Source organism: Erythrolamprus reginae, chromosome 2 (genome assembly GCF_031021105.1).
Source record: "Erythrolamprus reginae isolate rEryReg1 chromosome 2, rEryReg1.hap1, whole genome shotgun sequence".
Taxonomy (NCBI): Eukaryota; Metazoa; Chordata; class Lepidosauria; order Squamata; family Dipsadidae; genus Erythrolamprus; species Erythrolamprus reginae.
The window spans coordinates 109,275,745-109,300,182 of record NC_091951.1 but is presented as its reverse complement, the minus strand read 5'-3'; the positions used below and the strand labels follow the sequence as shown (position 1 = coordinate 109,300,182).

Sequence of the window (24,438 nt, the reverse complement as noted above, 5' to 3'; positions counted from 1 at the left end):
TCCTATTAAAAACACTTCCCTCCTGGACCTTATTTAACCCTTAAACATATTTAAATGTTTCGATCATGTCCCCCCTTTTCCTTCTGTCCTCCAGACTATACAGATTGAGTTCATTAAGTCTTTCCTGATACGTTTTATGCTTAAGACCTTCCACCATTCTTGTAGCCCGTCTTTGGACCCATTCAATTTTGTCAATATCTTTTTGTAGGTGAGGTCTCCAGAACTGAACACAATATTCCAAATGTGGTCTCACCAGGGCTCTATATAGTGGGATCATAATCTCCCTCTTCCTGCTTGTTGACTTCTCCAAAGAGAGAAATGCATAGTAATAAGCAAACAGAAATTTAACCAAATATTAGTAATGTTGCTAAATTTCTAGAACATATCCCTTTTTGCTGTGTCTTTCCATTTCTCTTGGCAGTGATATTTGAGCATTACCTTGTGGTGGCATAGGCACTGATGCTGTGATTGATTTCATTTCCAAATAACTGTCCACACTTTGGCATCCAAATCCGCTATCACTGAATGAAAGAGATCAAAAGGGGGGGGACATTAATAGTTTCTATCAGCTTTAAGAGCAGATCTGTCCCACCAAATAGTTAATAAGCTTTGGTTTAATTCTAGAAGGTCTATTGAGTAGAATAGAATTCTTTATTGGCCAAATGTAATTGGACACACAAGGAATTTGTCTTCGGTGCATATGCTCTCAGTGTACATAAAAGAAAAGATACATTTGTCAAGAATCATGTGGTATAACAATGATTGTCCTTAAGGGTTCAAATAGAAACCAGGAAACAATATTAATATAAATTGTAAGGATACAAACAACAAGTTACAGTCATGCAATCATAAGTGGGATGAGATGGATGATAGGAATGATGATAAAAACTAATAGTGAGGAACTGAATTTGTACAGAGAGACAAACAAGAGTTTCCCCTTCTTCCCTGGAATAAGTAAAGGGATATTTCAGAATTGTATATAGTCAGGTTTAGGCTAAAATGTCTCTGTGTTTCTTGGCTTAAAATGTTGGGAAACTGAATAAGAGATTTTGTCAGTTATGGTTGGAATGATCTCCAGCATCTAAAAAAGAGGGATTTGCGTTTTACATGTGGACCTAGAATTTCAGAATCAGTCTTAAAATAGAAATTGGAGATTGCAATAGAATAATTGACGGAGATTGCAATAGAATAATTGCTTACTATTTCAATTGATTAAATGAATATGCCATCCATCTCATTCTCCAAAGTCATTCTGAGCAGCCTTTTGCACACTTTGCACCATTAAAAAACTGTTGTCATTCGATGCCAGTGTGTTTACAAACTATTAACACGGTTATATATCTCATATCACTGATGGCTAACTTATTACCTTCTTTGGACATACTTTTTCCCAAGGTAGATATTTTTGTAGTCAGCCATAATGCTATCAAGAGTATATTCCAAATTTAAACCTTCGATTATGAGACGTTCAGCTTTTTCTCTCAGGTAATTCAGCAAATCCCCAAAGGGACAATACTCAGTAATTACAAGGACAGGGCCTAGAAAACAGAAAAGAAACATCATTTGAAAGTACAGTGGTACCTCTACTTAAGAACTTAATTCATTCTGTGACCAGGTTCTTAAGTAGAAAAGTTTGTAAGTAGAAGCAATTTTTCCCATAGGAATCTATGTAAAAGCAAATAATGCATTTGCATGCTTTATTTGCTTTTACATTGAGTCCCATTAGGAAAGAAATAAAAGCTCGGAATTTGGGTGGGAGGAAGAGGAGGAGGAAGAGGAGGAGGAAGAAGAGGACAGTCGCTGCCGAAGGAAGAAGGTGAGGTGAGGGGAATCAAAAAAATCCAAAACTTTAAGGCTTAAAAAAAAAAAGAGGGACTCTGAGGCAGCGAGGAGGAGTACGCGCCTCCCTACATTCGTTCTGGGCTGCCAAAGCCTCATTAAGTGCCACCGAAAGGCTCATCTGGCAGCCCAGAAAACCCCAAGATGGCCACGATTAAAGGGAGAATGGCAGAAAACTGGCTGGGCCTTTGTGCCGCTCTCAAATTTTCTGGGAAATTTTTCTTAAGTAGAAAATGGTTTTTGAAAAGAGGCAAAAAAGTCTTGAACACCCGGTTCTAACCTAGAAAAGTTCTTAAGTAGAGGCGTTCTTAGCTAGATGTACCACTGTACATTCATTTTTTTGCTACATAGCAGCATTGATCAGTGAAGTGCAGTATTGAAAGAATCCCAATGCTAGAATGACCTGTGGGTTATTTATTTTTACATTTTATCTAGGATCTACTAGACCATATTTCTCAACCTTAGCAACTTCAAGATGTGATGGTGGATTTTTAAAAAAATCTGTTTTATTCATTCAACTCAGACAGCTCTGAAAGAGGATATAAAAATAAAAAATTCTCAAGCTGAGCTCAATTTCTGGCATGCTATATGTTTTAAATTCTGGAATTAAACCATTGGTGGCATTTATAGTTTGATGGGTATTCTGATATTTTTAAACAAGTATTTATTCAAGTAGTGACTGTCATCTTCACTTTGAAATCTATGATTCAACCAATGATAGAAAAGAAAAGAAACAATATTTCTGTGAACCAGAAAGGAAATGATGAAAAGAATAATTACCTCCATGGGTACATGCTCCTAAAAGATTGACAATATTTTGATGGTGACCCAAATGGCTCATGATTTTCAGCTCAGACATAAGAGCTTCTTGCTCATCTGTATGTGCAGTTGCTGAAATCCAACACAAGAACAATTAATTTGAAGTCAAATATGTGAGCAAAATATAGGAAATAGACATGACACCTGAAATGAAAACACCAGATGATGGAAAAGTTTGAACCATTTAGAATCATTGGATGGGGCTAATTTAAACCTTAGTCAATGTAGAACCTACTTCTGTAACAGTAATGGTTGGGAAAGAGTGACTGTGGGCATCCACAAACATTACATCAGGGAGACATACTTCCCAAATACTCTTCTGTGGCTGAGCCACTGAAGTGGGTGGTCAAACAATGGGAGAAAAATGAAATTCCCACGGTGGGGGACTGTATTGCAAAAATGTCAGAACTTGCAGAAATGGCAAAACTGATCTGCTCACTCAGAGAACAAACAACAAAAACTTTAAAAAAAGACTGAAAACCTTAAACCTGGACTATCAAGTGTTATACCTTATAATTCTTGATGGACATACCTTGTCTTTTTACGTACACGGAGAGCATATGCACCAAACACAAATTCCTTGTGTATCCAATCACACTTGACCAATAAAGAATTCTATTTTATTCTATTCTGTTCTATTTATCTACCAGAGGGGCCGTGGCTTCATGTGTTGCCTGCATCCCACAGATGGGGCTTCACTTTTTTGCAAGGCCAAGTTTATGGCATGCCGCAGACCTGTGCGAGTCCATGGACCGGGGGTAGAGGACCCCTATTTTAACATATTAAAACTCTTAGTTAACATACCTTACAAATGCAATAAGTAGGGCTGAAGAGAGAACAGGTGGGAAAACAAAATAGAGATTTTTTTTTTAAAAAAAACCTTTGCAAATATGAAAAATAATCAAATTAGAAAAAACAGAAAATAGAAAGCCTTTCTGCTTCATAGGAGTTGGACTGATCTGGTACTTACATTTCAGCATTTTCACTGCCACCTTCAAGACGGAATCTTCTTTTCCCAATCCAAAAGCTGTTGCTTCAATCACTTTCCCAAAAGCTCCAGCTCCAAGGACTTTTCCTGTTAAGTAAATACTGCCTTTTAAATTTTTATTAAAGTTAATTTTAATAATATGTGTTCATATATATTATTTTTAATGATGCATATTTAAAATCAGGAAAAGTAAAAAAAATACACAAAAGAAAAAAATAAAAAGGGAGTAGAGAAACAGGAAGGAGATAAACAAAGATCTTACAGACATCCATAGAATTACTTAAAAAAAAATCAACTACCATATTTTTCAGAGTATAAGAACCACCTTTTTCTTCCCTAAAAGAGGCTGAAAATTTGGTGGGGTCTTATACTCTGAACGTAACTTTATTTTTTTGAAGCTGTTTTTTCAACCCTAACTAGGCGCTAACAATCTTCCCAGCTCTTATCTTGCAGGCACTTTCATTCTCTGTGAAGTATTTTTTCCAACCCTAAATCTTTGCAGGCTTTATTTCTCAATGCTCTACTTGCTCTGAATATGATTCTTTCTAGCCCTAACCAGGTACTAACGATGTTCCCAGCTCTTACAACAACAACAATATTCCAATGATATATACATACAGTGATACCTCATCTTACAAACTTACCTTCTTACAAACTATTTTCACCTTACAAACCCACCGCCGCCGCTGGGATGCCCCACCTCCGGACTTCTGTTGCCAAAGAAGCACCCATTTTTGGGCTGCTGGGATTGCCCTGAGGCTCCCCTCCATGGGAAACCCCACCTCCGGACTTCCGTGGTTTTGTGATGCTGCAGGGGAATCCCAGCAGTGCAAAAACGGGCACTTCGCTAGCAACAGAAGTCCGGAGGTGGGGTTTCCCAGCGAGGGGAACCTCAGTGAAATCGCAGCATCGCAAAAACACAGAAGTCCAGAGGTGGGGTTTCGAGGCAAAAGGGGTGAATTTTGGGCTTGCACGCATTAATCGCTTTTCCATTGATTCCTATGGAAAACATTGTTTTGTCTTACAAACTTTTCACCTTAAGAACCTCGTCCCGGAACCAATTAAGTTTGTAAGACAAGGTATCACTGTATATATATTCCACACCGATTTACTCTTGGATTCAACAGTTAATTTTTCATTTTTCTAATTTTTCTGCTTCTGTAAAAGGTTAACAAGAATAATGCTACAATCTTAGCCCAAGTTAAATAATTTCATACTGTTGTATAATTTCAGTATCTAATCTGCTGGTAGGGCCAAATGAGCTTTTAGTTAGAGATAAAAAGTAGAGGTGCTCCTCACCAAATTGCAGGTTGTTTCTTGGAAATTCCCATTTCTCATTGTAAGGAAGCTGGGTGGGGTCAATAAAGATGTAATTGTTTCCTTCACAGGCTTCAATAATCTTCCAGTGGACTTGATATTTTGGTTTCTGAGAATAGAAATTATTTATAAATCGTATGTTGTTTCATAGTATTTTGGTATTGGGCTTACACAGCCTGATCCTATTATGGTAATCTAATAAAATAACAGATTGTTGCCTTGAAATGTGAATGAAGAATTAATAGAGCATTTCCTTATTAAAAAAGGAGAAGCAATAACTGAAGCCATAGGATAAGAACTGAGAAAAATATCCATAAAAGGAAAAAGAAGAAAAGAAAAACAAAAGATAATTATATTGAAAAAAAGGAGACATACAGGTGTTTTGTGAAAACTAAGTTATTATTCTGTAATTTTCAGTACTTATTTATCCAACCTATTGGCTATCCATCTTACCACTGGATAACTCTGGGTGACTTACAAAATTAGGACATATTCACAATTATCTGTTCCACAATGTAATTGTTAATGAAGTGATATCACTTCATAGATTAAAACCACTAAAATTAAAATTGTTCCTGAGGAATTGGTCCTTATTCCCCGCTCTCCTTACCTAAGATACTGCGCTATAGAAAAAGAGACAACAAGAGAGAAAATGCTATCAGAAGAATCTCCCACATTTCATCATTTAGGGGTGGTAGCAGTGAGATTTTAAATTCCCAGAATAAATATACAGTTACTCCTCACTTAACAACCAGTTGCTTAATGACTGTTAGAGGTTATGACAGATCCACCCAGGAAGTCTCTGTAATCGTAATCTTAAGGAGGTTATTTGCTTTAATTAAGTTTCACACATATTAGCAGATGGTTGAAAGAAATGTATTGACAAAAATGATTCAGAGTTCTACAAGGCCTGGGAGAAATGGTTCAAATGGCTATCCAACTCTAAAGATGACAAAGCGAAAAATAACCAAAATTGTTTAATATGAACTAAAATAAAGATATGTATAACCAAAAATCGGATCAAAAATAACTCAATCCCTGTCTGAGTTCAATCCATTTGATAACTATTAGAAATCTACTAATATTACAATCTATGATTAAATTCTACTAACAAAAACAATAAATATAATCCATCTAAGTCGCCACAACCCAAACCCCTGCTTGCTTGCAGGTACTACCTCTCATCTTGCTATCTCTCTCTTCTTTCTCTTTTCTCTCTTTTTTCTCTCTCCCTTTTCTCCCCTTCTATCCTTTCTCTTCCCACATTACTGTTGGATTATCAAATATTACAGCTTTAAGATACTTAATTACGAACTCTGAATACGAAATACCCGAAATGTATATACAATAATATATATAAGCTGTGATATAACAATATTGTTTATCCCACTCCCCTCCCATTTTTCTTTTCTGTATTCCAATCCCCCTTTCCCCCTGTTTTATTCCTTTTTGTATAAATTAATAAAGTATATTTAAAAAAAAAACAATATAAAGAAAGAAATGTATTGAAAAAATCTGTTTTTTCCTTTCTTCAGCCTATTGGCATATGTGTGTTTTCTAAGTAACAATATTTCTCTGAATTGCAACTTCCACAATCACTCAGATTCCTATTCACTGGGGATGATGGAGATTGTGGTTCAAAACATATCCAAATGATACCAAGCCATTTGCGTTTCAGAGATTCTTTAGCTTCCTGGGCAATTTTTGATTATTTTTCCTTCCATACAGTAAAAAAAACCTTACCTGTTTATATTTATAGACCAAGAAGATGATACACAGCAGAAGAAAACCCATTGTGCTTCCAAAAATTACATAAAGTAGCTTGGGGATTTTATTCTCTTTTCCTGGAAAAACAAAATGCAGAAGGAAGAGAACAGTGGCATGAAGTTCCAATATCCTTGAGATCATGAACAGGAGAAGGTTCTGTGGTTGGTTTGTCAAACTTGGGTAAATATAATCACAACGTGAAAATAATGTGCCCCACAATTTTTTCTCTAGCAGTCTGAAATATTGCTGAGTTTACAATGTGAATCCAGCTGTGAGGCAGTTGGTTTCTGGCACAGCATATTATGTCAGCCAAGACTATTGTGGTTAATTGAACAAACCATCATTTGACATGAGGTATGAATCAAACTACTCTTTTAAAACTTTGATAACTTTCTTTGTGCTTTATATCTTTGTGTTTTATACCTTATGAATGGTACTGTGTTAATTCATGCTGAGATGGAGTGCTGAGATGTATTTTCCTTTTTTATAAGGTTTTTTTTTAGTTTATCAAAATATAAAATACAGAAAAATGAACATAAGAGTCAAGTAAGGGAAGAAAAAAGAAGAGAGAAAAGTGTAAGACAAGGGGAAAAATAAAAGAATTGACTTTCTCCTCCTTTTGGTGCAATATAGTAAGGTAGTAGAGATGTCTTTTCCAAAACAGTTGGGAAAGGTGAAATTAAATATTTATCCATCATGTCGCTCTTTCCCCCAAGTTTTGAAAATACTAGTCCCTTATAAAAAAAATGAAAAAGTAACCCAGAGGATAGAAATTAGAGATGGAAAATGTGCATTTTTGCAAAAAACCATCCAATAGTTTTTTAAAAAATACCAGTTACCCAAAGACAGTAAAACAAAAAAATAGAAGGAATCAAAATGAAAGTTTCAAATGGAAATCCATTCCTTTTTTATTTTTTTTCTTTCCTTTTTTTTGTACATTTGAATTTTTGAATAAATATACTCTTGTTTAATTTTCTCAACAACCCCCCTCCCCAATTATAGCAGTAAATGGAAGTGAATGGAAAAATGATATTTAAAATAATGATGGTTTTTTAATGAAATGAATATTAAGATTGATCTTACCAATAACCTTATTGACTGATAATGTAAAGAAACTGGAATCATTTCCAGCACTATTAGCTGCAAAACAGCAAAAGGTTTCACTGTCCTTCGTCTTCACCTTAAGGACACTCTTCAACGACACTCTTACAAAGGGAATTTTACTCATGGTCTCTAGACTGGATTCATTCAAACTCAGGGCCCCATGTTGTCCACATCTGATAAGATAAACAAAAATGTCAGAGATATTAGTGTGACAGGTGGATGAGAATTTTATTTGCTTGAATTTCTAAGGATTGATGTATCAGAAGTTTTGTTTACCTTTGTCCAAATGATGAGAACTACGGGGGAAATAGTTAATTTGTCAAAAAGATACTGTTCAATATAGTGGTCCCCAACCTTTTTGGGTACCAAGGACTGGTTCGAAAAAGAAAATTTTCCATGGACATGGCCGGGGAGGTGGGAGAAGAGTGATTTTGAGCACTACTGTTTTGCCCCAGCTAAGAACCACAAAGAACACAGCACACACAAATTCTGTCCAAATCTACATTTACTAAATTAAAGACTACTAATAAGCTTTCTTAGTAGTTGGCAAATACAAATATAGAGTAAAGCAGTCTTTGCTGAACACCAGCTGTTAATTCAACTTCATTAACAGCCAGTCGAGTCTATGAAATAATAGATCAAGTCTGAGCAAACAGTCTTGGAGATATCAAGAAGATTACAATGGTTGGCAAAATGTCCAGAAGCAATTTGCAGGAAGAATGCCAAGAGAAAGAATAAGACCTGAGCAGACGTTTCTGAATTCAAGGCTCAAAGGCATATGAATGAACATTGTTCCCTTCAAATTGCTGCCGGCATCGTTATCCATTAAATAGGCTAAGGGAGTGGCCAATGAGCCCCAAGCCTACTCCCGAGGAGACCTCCAGCCTCCTCACTGTCCAACTTGGGTGCCAGCTACAAAGGTAGCTGGCGCATCACCACATCAGCTTCTTCTCTGGCAGGATCTGCTAACAGCTGCACAGGCAGTTGGCAGGCCACAACAAATTACTGAGATGCCGCACATGCACAAATGAAGCTTTGTTTGCTTACTTGTACTAGTCTGCAGCCTGAGGATTGGGGGCCCCTGGTCTAACACATGAGGTAGGCACTACCATTCCTGATCTCACTGCCATTGTCCTTATCTTTTTATATCATTTGAATAAGCAGCAGCCATCACAATTCCAAAACAATGTGTAAATAAAACATAACACTCCAAAAGAAAGAACAAATGGATGAGAATCATTCACAAGTAAGCATGATCTGCAAATTAGCAACAGTTTCTTATGACAATTAGCTTCGTAAATCCATTTTTCCCTATACCCTTTTCTCTTTTATTGATTGCTTTTATAATTTTAATTCAGTGTAAATTAACTACCCTAGAGATTACATAGTAGTAAGCTGCATTTCAAATGAAACCAAAATCAAAACAAACAAATCAGCCCAGTAGATTTCCTTCATTATTTATATAAATAAAATGTAAATCTCCATTTGTTCACAACTTTAAATTTCTGAAAGTTCTTCACTGGTTGCTTTGAAATTTTGATACAGTGTGTAGCATTCAATTACTATCATGTTTATATACTAAAATTATATTGATGTCATGCCTGCAACAGGTAAAAATTGGTAAAAAATGTGGGGGCTACATTTTGATTGGCTGGTAAAAAACATAGGGGCCTGTTTTCATTGGCTGGTGAAAAAGATAGGAGACACTGGTGGTTTGAACCAATGAGAATGGTCCATTTATATGAAGAAACATGGAGTTGCTTAGCATGGAGACTGATGACAAACATAGGGGCCGCGTTTCTATTGCCTGGTGACAAACATAAGAGATGAGTTTCGATTAGCTGGTGATAATTTCAAACAATGAGAATGGTCCTTTTAGGTGCACATTGAAAGTGATGGTTAAAGGGTTTGTCTTATTCTAATACAGTGGTACCTCTACCTAGGAACGCCTCTACTTAGGAACTTTTCTAGATAAGAACCAGGTGTTCAAGATTTTTTTTGCCTCTTCTTAAGAACTACTTAAGAACCCAAGGCCAGAAGAATTTCCCAGGAAATTTGAGAGCGGCACGAAGGCCCGGCCAGTTTCCTGCCATTCCTCCTTTAATCCTGGCCATCTCAGGCTTCTCTGGGCTGCCAGAGGAGCCTTTTTGTGGCGCTTAAGGAGGCTTTGGCAGTCTAGAGTGAACGAAGCATTTTTCTTTCTCTGGGTGGTTGGACAGGGAATAAACCTCTACCCGCACCCAGAGAAAAGAAACACTCCCTTCGCTCTGGGCAGCCCAGAGAAAACGGAGTGTTTTCCTTTCTTTGGGTGCTTGGAGAGAGAATAAACCACTTTGCTGTGTTGACTGCCTCACGCTGCCTCCCATACACCTGGTGTGAGGTTGCCTCCCAGAGCGTCCGGGCGCAGAAAAGCAAAAGGGGGTGCTTCGCCCCAGTTGGATCCACTCAGCTTCAGCCCAACCGAGGAGTCACCACAGTGAAGGAAAGGCGAGTGAGTGACCGAGAGGAGAGGGGAGCTCTTCAGCATGGGAAGGAAGATGAAGCAGGTAGCAGCCGCCGCCGCCGCCATTGGGTCAGAGGAGCAGGAGGTTCCCCCCTCTTGCCCGCCTGGGTTTCTCTCTCTGGCTCAGTTTAAGGGAGGCACCTGCTCCTCCTCATCGCCTCAGAGACCCTCTTTATTTTTTTAAGCCTTAAAGTTTTGGATTTTTTTGATTTCCCTCACCTCACCTTCTTCCTTTGGCAGCGACTGTCCTCCTCCTCTTCTTCCTCCTCCTCCTCCTCCTCCCACTCAAATTCCGAGCTTTTATTTCCTTCCTAGTGGGTTTGCACGCGTCATTTGCTTTTACATTGATTCCTATGGGAAAAATTGCTTCTACTTACAAACTTTTCTACTTAAGAACCTGGTCACAGAATGAATTAAGTTTGTAAGTAGAGGTACCACTGTACTTTGTTCAACCATGCACCTCTCACGCAGCAAGCTGGGGACTACAGAGCCCATGCATCGGGCCCAGCATTCAAAGCCGCCTGGTGGGAAGGAAAGCCACCTTGCATCTATCCCGGGGAAGGAAAGGGGTTTGCTTCCGCCTGCGATTCGCTGTACCCTTGCAGGATTTTTTGCACTGGGTTGGTTGCGTGGTAAAAGAGGACTGGGTGGGTGGATCAGGTCCTTTTTGGGCTGGCGAACGGTGGCCGAAAGAAGAAGCATAAACTCAGCTAAGGAACATGACACAGAGCAGCTCACTTTCATCTAAAAATATATTTGGCTGCAAACAGTGGGGTTGGCTTCTAAGTATTGCATGCTTGGGTGCAACCAACAACCCTGCATTGTAGGCCACTCTTATCTTCTTTTTTCAGATGGGTTGAGATGGTCTCTTAAAACAGGGGAGGACAGGGACAGAGAAAGAGATGTCCAGATGTCCACCCTGCTCTCTAATGTTAATCCCTTCAAACTCTGTTCTTCTGAATAAATTGAGCAGGAGGTTGGAGTAGACCACCTTCAAGGTTCCTTCCAATTCTTATTCTGAATAAAAATTGAGCAGGGGGTTCGACTAGAAGACCTCCAAGGTACCTTCCGATTCTGTTATTCTAAAAAAAATTGAGCTGGGGGTTGCACTACAAGATCTCCAAGATTGGGCCACAGCAATGCGTGTATGGGTACACTAGTAGGCATATAAAACATAAGAATAGCAATAGCACTTAGACATATCAACTCCTTCACAGGGCTTTACAGCCCTTTCTAAGCTGTTAATAAAGTCAACATGTTGAGAACTGAGATGTATCTGTCCCATAATGAAAATAATGATATTTGACAGCTGCAGTGCCATTACACCACTGTCTCAGCAGGCAGTTTTTTTTAGTAGAAATACTTTGGCTTATGCTGTGATTCTGTTAACTCACCTATCAACATTGGGGGGCAATTTGTACCATTGAATATGTGGAGGAGGATAGCCAGTTACTTCACACTGGAGACTACTGGAAATGTTGGTATACAAAATTGTAACTTTTGGTTTAGCTAAAAGGAAATACAGAGGAATCATTAAAGATAACAGATAGCAGCATATTTTCTTCATTTCAAAACTCATTAGCAGCACTAAAATGATAGCACATGAAAAATGAAACTTGCAGCAAATCAGATTAATAGCATGCTCTTTGCAACTTAGCTTCCTGTCCTGTTTTCTATACAGGGGCATAAAGTCAAATTATTTTTTCCTATCTGAATGAAAGGCTACTTCTGATAAGAATGCAGGATGACTTCTAAGACCATATCAATAATGAGAAGATACAGGGGTTTTTTTTGGGGGGGGGGAATATACCTGGTGTTTGCTTTGCCACATAAAAGAAGATAATTCCCTTTTGCTTACCTACATTGAGATCAGATATAATAATAATAATAATAATAATAATAATAATAATAATAATAATAATAATAATTTATTGGATTTGTATGCTGCCCCTCTCTGTAGACTCGGGGCGGCTAACAACAATAATAAACACAACATGTACAATCCAATAATAAAAAACAACTAAAACCCCTATTATAAAACCAAACATACACACAAACATACCATGCATAACTTGTAATGACCTAGGGGGAAGGGCTATCTCAACTCCCCCATGCCTGGCGGTATAAATGAGTCTTGAGCAGTTTACGAAAGACAGGGAGGGTGGGGGCAGTTCTAATCTCCAGGGGGAGTTGGTTCCAGAGGTCCGGGGCCGCCACAGGAAAGGCTCTTCCCCTGGGGCCCGCCAAACGACATTGTTTAGTCGGTGGGACCTGGAGAAGGCCAACTCTGTGGGATCTTATCGGTCGCTGGGATTCGTGCGGTAGCAGGCAGTTCCGGAGGTAATCTGGTCCAATGCCATGTAGGGCTTTAAAGGTCATGACCAACACTTTGAATTGTGACAGGAAATTGATAGGCAGCCAATGCAAGCCATGGAGTGTTGAAGAAATGTGGACGAATCTGGGAAGCCCCACGATAGTTAAAGTTACGTTTGGTTTTAAGGGCAACTGGATTTCCCTTGGAAAGACTTTTGTGACTTTCAAGTTTTCTAGCACTCTGGTTGAAAACACCAGATGGGAAGCATGGCCAGATGAGCTAATTCTATGCTATTTGTAAGGCTACTGTATGTTAACAGAATCTCACCACCACCCCATCTCCTTTACAGTCCAAGAAACTAGGGAGAGTCCCTTCTGAGCTGCTTGCCTTATCCACATTCCTGCTACTTCTCTTTTATCTCATCATTAATCTAGCCATCCTCTTGGCTTCATCTCTGTTCCCGAGATCATCCATTAAAAAAAAGTGAGTAAACTGAACGTACTTTTCACAGAGACATAAAAATGAATAGATGCATTGGCTTCCCCGTTGTCTGCAAAAAATATATATTCGCCACTGTCTTTTTCCTCCATCCAATGCAACCTGAGTATATTGCTATGTCTGCCAAAAGAGAGAACAAATATGCACGCAAATAATTGGTAGAGTCAAAACTGGGTAAAGAAGTAAGTCCTGGGAGTATTTGGCAAGCCATGAATAGCATGTATAGTTAAAAAAAAAATACTTTCAGTTAGACAAGAAAACCAAATGGCAAACAATGCAAAACTGGTGTTATGTGCTTCCAATGTTGAAGCTGAAACTCTGCAGGCCACTACATTTTAAACCACCTGTAGTTTCTAAATACTCTTTAAGGGCAGTCTCCTATTTAAGTGACCTTCATTAGTCCAACTAGACACCATGAGTAGTCCTCCTGCCCCAGATAAGATAAGCACACTTGATGCACTAACCAGAGTTGAGCATAGCTCCCTCTATGGATAGTTGTTTTCATTTGCTTATTCAACAAGAGCCTTGAATTAAGAAGGACCTGTTTCCTGCTGTGTAATGTTTGACCATCAAAGAAAGCTTTGGTGGTGACAGAAGATGCTAACATGTGAGGATTGAGCTTCAGATTATTCTCTCCCATCCAGACCCTCACAGCTTCCTAGCACCAGGAAAGAAAATTGATAGCATCTCCTCATGTTTGAGGCTAGTGATGTACAATTGGGTATTATCACACATTTATTTATCTATCTATCTGTCTGTCTGTCTGTCTGTCTGTCTGTCTGTCTGTCTGTCTGTCTGTCTGTCTATCTATCTACCTACCTACCTACCTACCTACCTACCTATTTATTGTATTTGTCGAACAAATATAAAATTATAGTTTGTATTAACATAACAAAGTATAAAGAAGTCATAAAAAGGATAATAGGACAGAAGGAAAATAGTATGCATGCCCCTTACAAACCTCATAGAAAAGGGGAGAGGTCAACAGTAGATAATTTAAGGTTGAAGATCTTGGGGTTAGGGGAAGAAACAACAGAGGCGAGCAGTGAGTTCCAGGCATTGATCACTCTGTTGCTGAAGTCATATTTTCTGCAGTCAAGTTTGGAGCAATTTACATTTAGTTTGTATCTATTACATGCTCTTGTGTTGTTGTTGAAGGTGAAGTAGTTGCTAACAGGAAGGATGTTATGGTGTATGATTTTATGAACATATGCAAGATATCACAAACTGAAGCATAGAATTACTTCTCCCAGGGCTTAATATAGATGTGAAAAAGCAGGGAAGATAAGACTGATGCTTGAAGCCTCATGCCTGAGCTGGGGTATTTCTCAGAGAATGACTCAATAAAACACATATTGGATTTGCTGCATAATATGGGGCAATCTTATCAGACAGTTTTCCTCTTCCTAAAGGCTAAATTAGGACTGACAACAGAACTATAATTTGAAGATAAAAAAATTAAAGGAAGGGAAGGCAATGATTAGTCCTTACCTGTGATTGCCAAAATTCATATCACCAAACTCTATGGACTTTCCAGATGGTTTCACATGTATCCATCTATATGTTGAAGGTCTAGGGTAAGCATCAATGAACACCTGAAGATTCAGGTTTTGATGCATGTTGGTCTCCTGAATTCTGTTCTGTAATGTGGACAAGCGCACGTACCCTTTCTCTGGAAAGCAAAATACAAAGTCAATGTCTAGGGAAGTGAATAGGAAAAAACTTTCACTTTGTGGAAAATAGCTTTGCTTTTAGTAGAGTTCTGCATTGTGGAAGCTATAATGATGATAATCACTGAGGAATCCAGCAGCAAAACAGCAGCATTCCAAAGCAAAAATTAAGTACTTAAAACTGTATTTGGTTTGGACTTACAGGGAATCACAGAAATGATTTTTAAGAATGGACATATTGCACAAAGGAGTTCAAGAATTCATGATTTATTGAAACTCAATCCAACGAGGTTCAATATTTGTAAGGGGCATGTATATTTTAGAGGGTACACCAAACACCAAGTAATTCTTGCGACATTCACAAGGAGCAACTATGGTGCTACAGGATAAACTATTGCATGCCCATGATTAAGTACATGCCACAACAAATAGTGACTTTTGTGTGCAGAATTTAAAAATCCCACAGACATTCATTCAATTCCATATCTCCATCCTGGTGGCCTTGAAATACATTGGACAATTACTCCCACAATTTCATGTAAATTATTGGTCAATACAACTGGAAGGTACCCTATTAGAGACAGCTGATTTAAAGTGTTCTGATCTGATCTTTAACCCCCAAAGATGGGAGTATTAGATGGCTTACAAAATCCAGTAGGTAGACACACCGTTTCCTGTAAGCTGTGGCGTGAGTACACGCCCCCCCAAATACCCCCCCTGCGCACCCTTTTCCATGGGAGCGCGCTCCCCATCCCCCTGACAGCCCATGGGGGGGGAGGCGGGGAGGCCGGCAGTAGAAAGAAAAAAAGGGAGCCGCAGCTGCCCCTGCCTCCCCACGGTGCCTCCATCCCCCTCTCGGCCCTGCCCCCCCGCCCACCCGATCGGCCCCCTCTCCTCCTCCACCCTCTCTCTCTCTTTGTCACTTACTTTCTTGCCTTGCCTCCTGCCTTGGGGCGCGACTTCTCTCGCGGCCATGGCTGCGGATTCTCCTCCTCTTTTCTCTGCGCGCTTTGGGAATGCCCGCCCCGCCCCTCTCGCAGCCCCTTGGCTGGGAGCGCTTTTGTCCCGGACTTTCAGCAAGGGGGCTGCAGTAGAGGCAGGGCAAGCGTTCCTGAAGCACTTGGAGAAAGCGCTCTCGCAGCCCCCTCGCTGACACAGAGAGAGAGAGGGTGGGGGAGAGAAAGTAAGTGACAAAGAGAGAGAGAGAGAGAGAAAGGGGGGGGAGAGATAGCAAGAGAGAGAAGAGAAAGAAAGCAATAGAGAGAGAGAAAGAAAACAAGAGAGCAAGAGAGAGAGAGAAAGCAAGAGAGAGAGCAAGAGGGGGAGAGAGATAGAAAGAGAGGGACAGAGAAAGTGAGAAAAAGAGAGAGAGAGCAAGAGGAGAGAGAAAGAGAGAGAAATGACTCTTGATTTAAAGCATATGGTAAAAAGCACCCAAATAATAACAGAAAAAAAACCCCAGCCATTTGTGTGTGTGTGTGAACTCTTGAACCATTTCCAATAGCTCACCTGCTATTGGAAATAGTTCAAGAGTTCACACACAAACACATACACACACACACACACAAGGGGGGAGGAGACAGGGATGGAAAAAAGAGAAGATAGTAATAATAGTAATAGATTTTGGTTTTGTTTTATTATTAATTTATTTTAATAAAAAAGAAGGGAAATTTTTTCTTATTTATTTATTTACTTATTTATTTAATTACTTATTTACTTATTTGTTTATTTGTTTGTTTGTACTTCTATGCTGCCCAGTCCGAAAAGGACTGCCGCTCAGACATTATACTTTTCCACCCAAACCGAAAAAAAATTAGAGGTAACATTGGGTAGACAGTTCCTCCTAAACTTTTGATTTATCTTAGATATATCCGGAAAGCAGAAATGTTGGTTATAATTGTGTTGGACTTAAGCACTAACATGGATTTTATGGACACGTTTTGATTGGAGCAAGATAGATGAATTACCCCAGAAATCTTGCCATTCCAAATGGTGGAGAGATGTGAATAGAAATATGGGAGATGGGAAAAGGTGACATCTTGTTTTCTATGGCCTTGATTCTGAAAGAATTAGAAATTTTATTCTTATCTTGATGATTTTTTTAAAAAAAACAGAGTAGAAAGCAATGCTACATTTTATTTGTCTGATTAATGAGAAGTAACTCTGAGTTTTGGTGTTTTATAATTGTGTGTATACTCTCTCTCTCTCTCTCTCACACACACACAAACACACACACACCTAAACACTTGTATTCTGAAAAATATTAAGAATTTCTGTCTTTATTATGTATTTTTCTTACTAAGAGACTAGAATTCTGAATGATAGACAAGCTTTGGTAATTCTTCACATGTGCTGTGTTTATTCATTTCTGATCGATTTAACTGATATTCCACATTTCTATTCATAAAAGCCTTCCAGTTGGCTAATAAAATGAAACAATCGCACAGAAACTGAAAGAAGACAACCTTATTTATAAACTGGTATCGTGTTTTGGTTATACAGAATCTATTTTTATCGATGAGTGAGGAGGTTTTCCCTGTGTTCTCACTTACCTAGCACCTGGAGAGTAGCTGAAACATTTGCAAGTAATTGACCAGAGCGCCCAAGGCAAGTATATATTCCACTGTCTTGTAACTGCACTGTTGAAATGAATAAGGTGTAATCACTGACGTATGAATGAGATAATCCAGTATCTAAATCGTTTAAATGCAACGTGACCTGTGGTAAGAAAAGATAGGTATTATTGGGCTGAATGGGAAATATGACTTCTAATGATCATTGCTGTTATCTCCAATTAAATCTTTACCAGACTTTAGGGCTTTTCCTCAAATAGGGCTGAGAACCCACTGGTCCTCCATTTATATTTTGTTAATCCCAGTTGTTCATGACATTTCATGATTCATATATATTTAAGATTATGCTAGTTCCCAAATATTAAGCTATGAGGACAACAGTTTCCCATCTGTATTATTGAAATATAAAAATATATCTAGTATAAAAACTCTATTACAAGCAATTAAAGTAGGCAAAAAGAAAGACGTAAGATTCAGCAGTACATTTATTTAATAAATAAATATCCTTTGTTTGCTTTGGTCTCTTATTCTTGTTAATAGAAATGACTGAGGTTTGTGTTTGAAAGACAACTTGAGGATTCAAGACAATTTTGTAAAAACTAGCTAAAAGACAACCTGGATTAAACAACCAGGATGCAAAAGCAAACCAACCTTGAGAACTGCCAAGTTAATGTACAATATGCAATTGAAACAGCTATCTTCAATTTCAATCACTCAGGACTACAACTCCCATCATCCTAGCTAACCAATAAGCTCATGATGCCTGCACCTAGTCATAATGATGCCAAAATGATGACACATGTGTCATGTTGCAAGCACTGCCATTTTTTAGTTGTGTGTCACTATGTTGCATCCAAATATCTAAGAGCAGTGTTTTCATTGGGACATTGCAGCACTGATGAAATCATTGGATGCCCATGAATGTCTTTCTGGTTAAGGATGGTAGACATTGTTGTTCAATAGCTCTAGAAGACTGGTCTAAGTCCTTGCATGAACTGATTTATACAAGTCACAAGTAACTCTGAGCTCATTCAAACAAACAATGCAAGTTAAGGCTCATGTCTAAAACCCTTATAAATGACTTACGTTTGCAGTAAGGGGATAGATCCATGTGCCATTATATTCAAAAGTGTAATATTGTACTCTGCAGGAAATATTGAATGGTTCTCCTTGTAACAGCACATGGTGTGCTAGTCCTCCAATAGCAACTGTCAAACGCTGATGGTTGTCTAAGAAAAGTCAGAAAAGTGTTAAATACAGACTGAGCTGGAAGGCTTGTCATTAAAAATACAAAAGTCTTCACCTTATAACATAAGGTGCTATGTTTTTGCTATGTTCTGCTTAATGATGGTGTATTTTCCGAATTTTTCAGCATCTTTTTCAGCAATTTTGACACAATGGATTGAAAAGTTATCATGGAAGGGGTGGTCCCCATTTTACTTTACATTATTTCAAACCAGTTTGGTAGTGACGTTAAAGAACAACTAGTGTACTGAAGAAGCTATTCATTGTCCTGCCAATATGGACAATTGTTTTTTGTTGATTGATATTGATCTAGCCCTGTACCAGAAAATGGATATAGAGAATTTGGAAACAATTTCTCCACATTAAAAAAAATGAAATACATGTACTGGAGCACCTTTTTTTAAGTGCTGCTACAACAACTGTCCTCAAAAGCTTGGAAACACATGTTCAAGTCATGACAAAAGATTAGTTCCAACCTACCATGGACAGAAAGGGTTATTCGGCGTGAAATCACCCACTTTCCTTGAACCTGGGCTTTACACTCATAGGTCCCTTTATCACTCAGGTCTACTTTGTGAATCCGTATTCCTTCCTTAGGACTGAATGAGATTTCTGAGTGAACTGGAGAAGAATCTTTGAGGAGGATCATGTTGCCTGTGAATTCTGGGTCAGCAATCAGGCATGGAATCAAGAGATCCTTGCCCCTTTCCACAGAAAGATATGGATCGTGAAGGCCACACCACTCCGACTCAGGATCTGTAGAAGAAATATGTTATGAAAAATAGCAGGAATTAATCTGGGGTTTTTTTTCGCCTTAGCCCAGCATAGACTTTGGAGCAATGTACAGATATTAATTATAATGAAAGTAATAACAGGATCCAATTTCAGTCAATCACCAGAAACAGAGATTTAATTTTCTGAGCTTTTGGACAAATGCTGGATATAGCTGGAAATGCTCTATATAGCAGGATCATAATCTCCCTTCCATCTATTCTATTCTGTGCTTGTTCTGGTTCTGGTTCCTGTTCCCAGTCCCATGAAAGGACTCCATTCTATGAGTCATCCAAATGAGCTACTTTCCCTTGGTTGAACTGGACAAACTTACAGTAGGGGTTTCCCATGATTGCTCTGTTTCATGTATGAAAAAAATTGGTATAGTTAAACCTTACTGGAAAAATGTCTCAAGCAAGGGGTCAATTTCTAATCCTACTGGCCCATTTTTTCTATCTACCACCAAGTGTCTTTGCTACCTGATGGAGGAAGACCCTAACATGTCCAGAGCAGGCTTCACACTTTACAACCTGTCCATCCTCCGTAAGCAACACTGACCGCTGACAGTGGTGGTATGGGGAACACATCGACTTCTTTAATTCTCAGTCGTGTTTACTTAACAGATGCAATGATTTATTTTCGGAGCATATGAGAGATACTGAGGAGAAATCTGATTACCTGTCACAGCCACGTATATAGTACTATTCCCAGCTTCTGTGTTGTTGATATAAGCACACTGGTAGCTTCCCATCTGGTTGCAATGAGCCTTAGGCATGTAGAGGGTGCCATTATCATACACCGTCACTGTGGAATCATTCTGGATACCGATCCACTCAACAGGGGAATTCCCTGAGCAAAGTAATGTGACTGAATCTCCTTTCTTCACCCTCAGAATGTCAAGATTAGGGTGAATGGTGGGAGAAGCGGAACCTAAAATGAAGAAAAAGACCGATATTGTTTTTTGTGATTTTGCAATTCTTCATTCTGAGAAGTACATTAGGGCGGCTGGAATGCTATTGCTTTGTACTCATATATATATACACACACACACAATTTGGCTGCCCTTCTCACAAGAGTGACTGTGAGTAGCAAACAAAAATGAAAAAAGACAAGGATAAAGGCAATGTCCCATGAGGTAATTCTGCCCTAAAATTAACAACCAAGCTTACTTACCCATCTGAGGACAAAGCCATATTTTCAGAGTGTTACAAAAATCTTAAAGACCAGGGCCATCTGAATCTCTGGGGCATTGTTCAGTCACAAAGCTATAGAAGGCTGTGGCCATAATTAATTATAGGAGATTTGTCGGAGTGCAATTTTGAAGAAAACTGACCAGTCTAAACCAATTACTATCTGGATGAAATGTGTATACGTCATGCCACATATCTTCAACACAAACATTCTGTATTATTATTATTATTATTATTATTATTATTATTATTATTATTATTATTATTATATTTATTATTATTATTATTGTTGTTGTTGTTGTTGCTGCTGTTGTTGTTATTGTTATTATTTATTAGATTTGTATGCTGCCCCTCTCCGTAGACTCGCGGCAGCTCACAGCAATAGTAAAAAACAATATACAGTAACAAATCTAATAATTAAAAAACTAAAAAACCCTTATTGCATGGCACAGGTCTCCTATCAAGAAGGACACACTTCTCTTCCACCTGCCTCTCTGAAGCATCTTCTCTCTCTATTTGGCTGTCAGAAAATCCTTTTGTAAACTAGTGATGCTGATGTCTGCATCTATTACAGTTGCATGTTTTTTCCTCTTTTATTTGGTTCCACCAGCTGACATTGTTTAGTCCAGTGTTTTTCAACCAGTGTGCCGTGGCACACTAGTGTGCCGCGAGACATGGTCAGGTGTGCCGCGAAGAAGGAAGCTCAGGTTCCGGTCTCGCAACTTTTTGCTGAGAGAGTGAGAGTGAGAAAGAGAGAGAGAGAAAGAGAGAAAGAGAGAGAGAGAAAGAAAGCAAGAGAGAGAGAAAGAGAGTGAGAGAGCGAGAAGGCAAGAGAGAGAGAAAGAAAGCAAGAGAGAGAGAGAGAAAAGGAGAGGAAGGGAGAGAGAGAAATGAGCTAAAAGGGGAGGAAAAAAGAGAAATGAGAAAATGATTGAGACAGAGAATGAGAGGAAAGAGAGAGAAACAAAAGAGAGAGAGAAGGGACTCTTGATTTAAAGCATATGATAAAAAGCACCCAAAGAATAAGAGAGAAAAAACCCCAGCTCTCACCTGTTTTGGAAATGATTCAAGAGTGTGTATACACACACACACACACACAAGGGTGGGGAGGAGACAGGGATGGAAAAAGAGAGGAGAGTATCTTAGGGTGTCATTTTGTGTCATTTTGGTTGGTCGTGTGCCCCAGGATTTTGTAAATGTAAAAAATGTGCCGCGACTCAAAAAAGGTTGAAAACCACTGGTTTAGTCGACGGGACCTGGAAAAGGCCAACTCTGTGGGACCTAACTGGTTGCTGGGATTTGTGCAGCAGAAGGTGGTCCTGGAGATATTCTGGTCCGATGCCATGAAGGGCTTTATAGGTCATAATCAATCTCTCAAACAATTAATCTAAAACCAAAATTATTTTTACTTGGTATTATCAGACAACATCTTAAAAAAGAAGATAAATACTTAATTCTTCATTAAATAATGGCAGCAAGAATGATATATGCTCAAATGTGGAAGAAAGAAATAATTCCTGCAACTTTACACTTTATAGTGAAAGGTTTGGAATGTGCAGAAATGACAAAATTGACCATGGAACTTAATGATAAAGATGAGTCGGATTTCTATACAGCCGGGGAAAGATGGTATAAATGGTTCAAAGAGAGGAAATATTTAAGTAACATAAAATAAAATCAGCATTAAATTCATCACTCACAAATGCAAACAGAAATTGAATAAAATAAAATAATTAATTAATTATACACATTACTAAAATGACAAACCCAAGTTAGAGAGATAGAACATAACCATTACAGTATAGTAATACTAAGTCGCATAGTAATGAAAATTAATGGATAGACAACAAATGTCCTTGTTGAAGAAAAGCAGTAACGCATAATCATAAAGGATTACTTGGGAAAATACATACAATGATAAAATATGCATTAAGATAAAGAAAGGTATAGGTAGTTTAGTTTTGCTTTACAGTTGTTTTAATAATGTTAATTTGTTTATTATTTTTACTTTCTTAAATATTTTGAAGTATGTAATAAATGAAATCTAGACTTTACAATTTGGGGGAGGGGGGCAATATAGCCTGCATGATAAATCATTGAAGTATAAATGAAATTATTTCGTTAATGGGAAAAAGCATGTACTAATTTATATACTTGAAATTACAGTCTAGTGTATAATTAATATAATATAAATATAGTGACCTTAATGCTAATATAATGCTAATATCTGTAACTATTATTAATTTAATTTTCTTTGATTTTCTTCTGTACTTACTATTGTGTTTTCTTTTTAAAAGTGGAAAATTAATAAAAATGTTTTAAAAAGAAAAAGAAAAGAAAACAATAATTTTTGCATTTCCAGAACTTGCGAAAGCCCAAAAATTTCTGGAAAAGGCCTTAATGTTCCTAATCTTTCAAAGATAAAAAGCGTCTGGGGCACATTCTTTTGTGCATTTTTTTTTGCTGCTTGCAGCTGTTTGCCAAAAGTTAAGTGTAAATAGAAATAATCCATCCAAAAAAATACATGTCTTAAGTGCCTATTTTATCTCTTTGCATTTATTGGCAGCTAGACTAAGCTCATAAATATGTATTTGGGATGGAACACTAAAAGACATTCAGTATATTTAAAGTAATATTTCTTAGGAAATGCACAGGAACAAAAATGCCTCATTTCTATCTAAACTACATCTTAAAAAGATTCCAAAAACAGGAAGTTCCCTTTATCTCTTAAAGACAGAGACTTATTTAACTATTGACAGGCTAGGTGAGAAAAAGACCCAGGAACAGTCTGGGAAGACACTTCCCCTTATCAAAGTCTTGCTATTTGCCCTGGTATCCAAAAAAGGGGCGAAGAGATTATACACATGCTCAGTTGGGCAGACAAACGATAACTTGTAACTGATGGCTATATACTGACCCTTCCTTTTTGCAGGTCTGGATTTCCCTACTCCCCAGGACTAGGATAGCAGGACAAGAGGATAACTCTGAGACAATCCTCGTCAAAAGTTGTACAGATCTAATTTGCTTCATAATGACAGATGGAACAATCAAGAGGAATCAAGAAGTGGAATCAAGAAAATAAAATAAAATAATAATAATAATAATAATAATAATAATAATAATAATAATAATAATAATAATAATTGGTACATCCGTCTTTGATATCCACGTTTATCAGACTCCGAGTTGTAATAACACTTCATGATTGTGCGATTCTCTGACATTGAGAATTTCTGCTGCTTTTTGATTTGTAAGCTTTGTTTGTTTTCGTTCCTTTAGCTCATTTGTCGATGGCTGTCCAGGTTCTACAGCAGCCACGGCGGTCCTTTTTATGGACTTCTTTTTGTTTTGTCTCTCCATTAGTTTAAATGGGTTAGGTATGTTTAGTCTGGCTCCTCTGCTTTGACCACTCCGGCAAGGTTAGACCTACCAGTAGTTTACACTACCACCGGCACAGCTCTCAGCTTCATTGAAGCACACAAGCTCCACTACCACGACAAGGCATACCCATCAGTGGGGATGATGATGATGATGATGATGATGATGATGATGATGATGATTATTATTATTATTATTATTAATTAGATTTGTATGCCGCCCGTCTCCGAAGACTTGGAACAGCTCACAACAACAAAACAGTACAAATCCAATGATTAAAACAATTTAAAAACCCTTAATATAAAGAACAATCATACATCTCATACAAACCCTACATAAAATGGAAACGGCCCAGGGGAATCAATTTCCCCCATGCCTGATGACAGAGGTGGGTTTTAAAGAGTTTGCAAAGGCAAGGAGGGGTGGGGGCAATCCTAATCTCCGGGGGAGTTGATTCCAGAG

At 38.2% G+C, this 24,438-nt stretch overlaps 1 protein-coding gene across 1 annotated transcript in view; it reads right to left on the bottom strand.

The window, feature by feature from the left end:
* CSF1R (colony stimulating factor 1 receptor) overlaps positions 1–24,438 on the bottom strand; it is a 57,813-nt gene that overhangs the window by 16,058 nt on the left and 17,317 nt on the right. Inside the window, exons 2-15 of the mRNA XM_070739092.1 lie at positions 20,087–20,338; positions 19,118–19,393; positions 18,479–18,621; positions 17,372–17,537; positions 14,641–14,821; positions 13,154–13,269; positions 11,732–11,846; positions 7,814–8,007; positions 6,707–6,807; positions 4,946–5,072; positions 3,629–3,733; positions 2,620–2,730; positions 1,370–1,538; positions 439–521 (exon numbers count right to left, since the gene is read on the bottom strand). Of these exons, the coding sequence (XP_070595193.1) occupies positions 439–521; positions 1,370–1,538; positions 2,620–2,730; positions 3,629–3,733; positions 4,946–5,072; positions 6,707–6,807; positions 7,814–8,007; positions 11,732–11,846; positions 13,154–13,269; positions 14,641–14,821; positions 17,372–17,537; positions 18,479–18,621; positions 19,118–19,393; positions 20,087–20,338 (2,139 nt within the window). The remainder of the gene's footprint in view (positions 1–438; positions 522–1,369; positions 1,539–2,619; positions 2,731–3,628; positions 3,734–4,945; positions 5,073–6,706; positions 6,808–7,813; positions 8,008–11,731; positions 11,847–13,153; positions 13,270–14,640; positions 14,822–17,371; positions 17,538–18,478; positions 18,622–19,117; positions 19,394–20,086; positions 20,339–24,438) is intronic.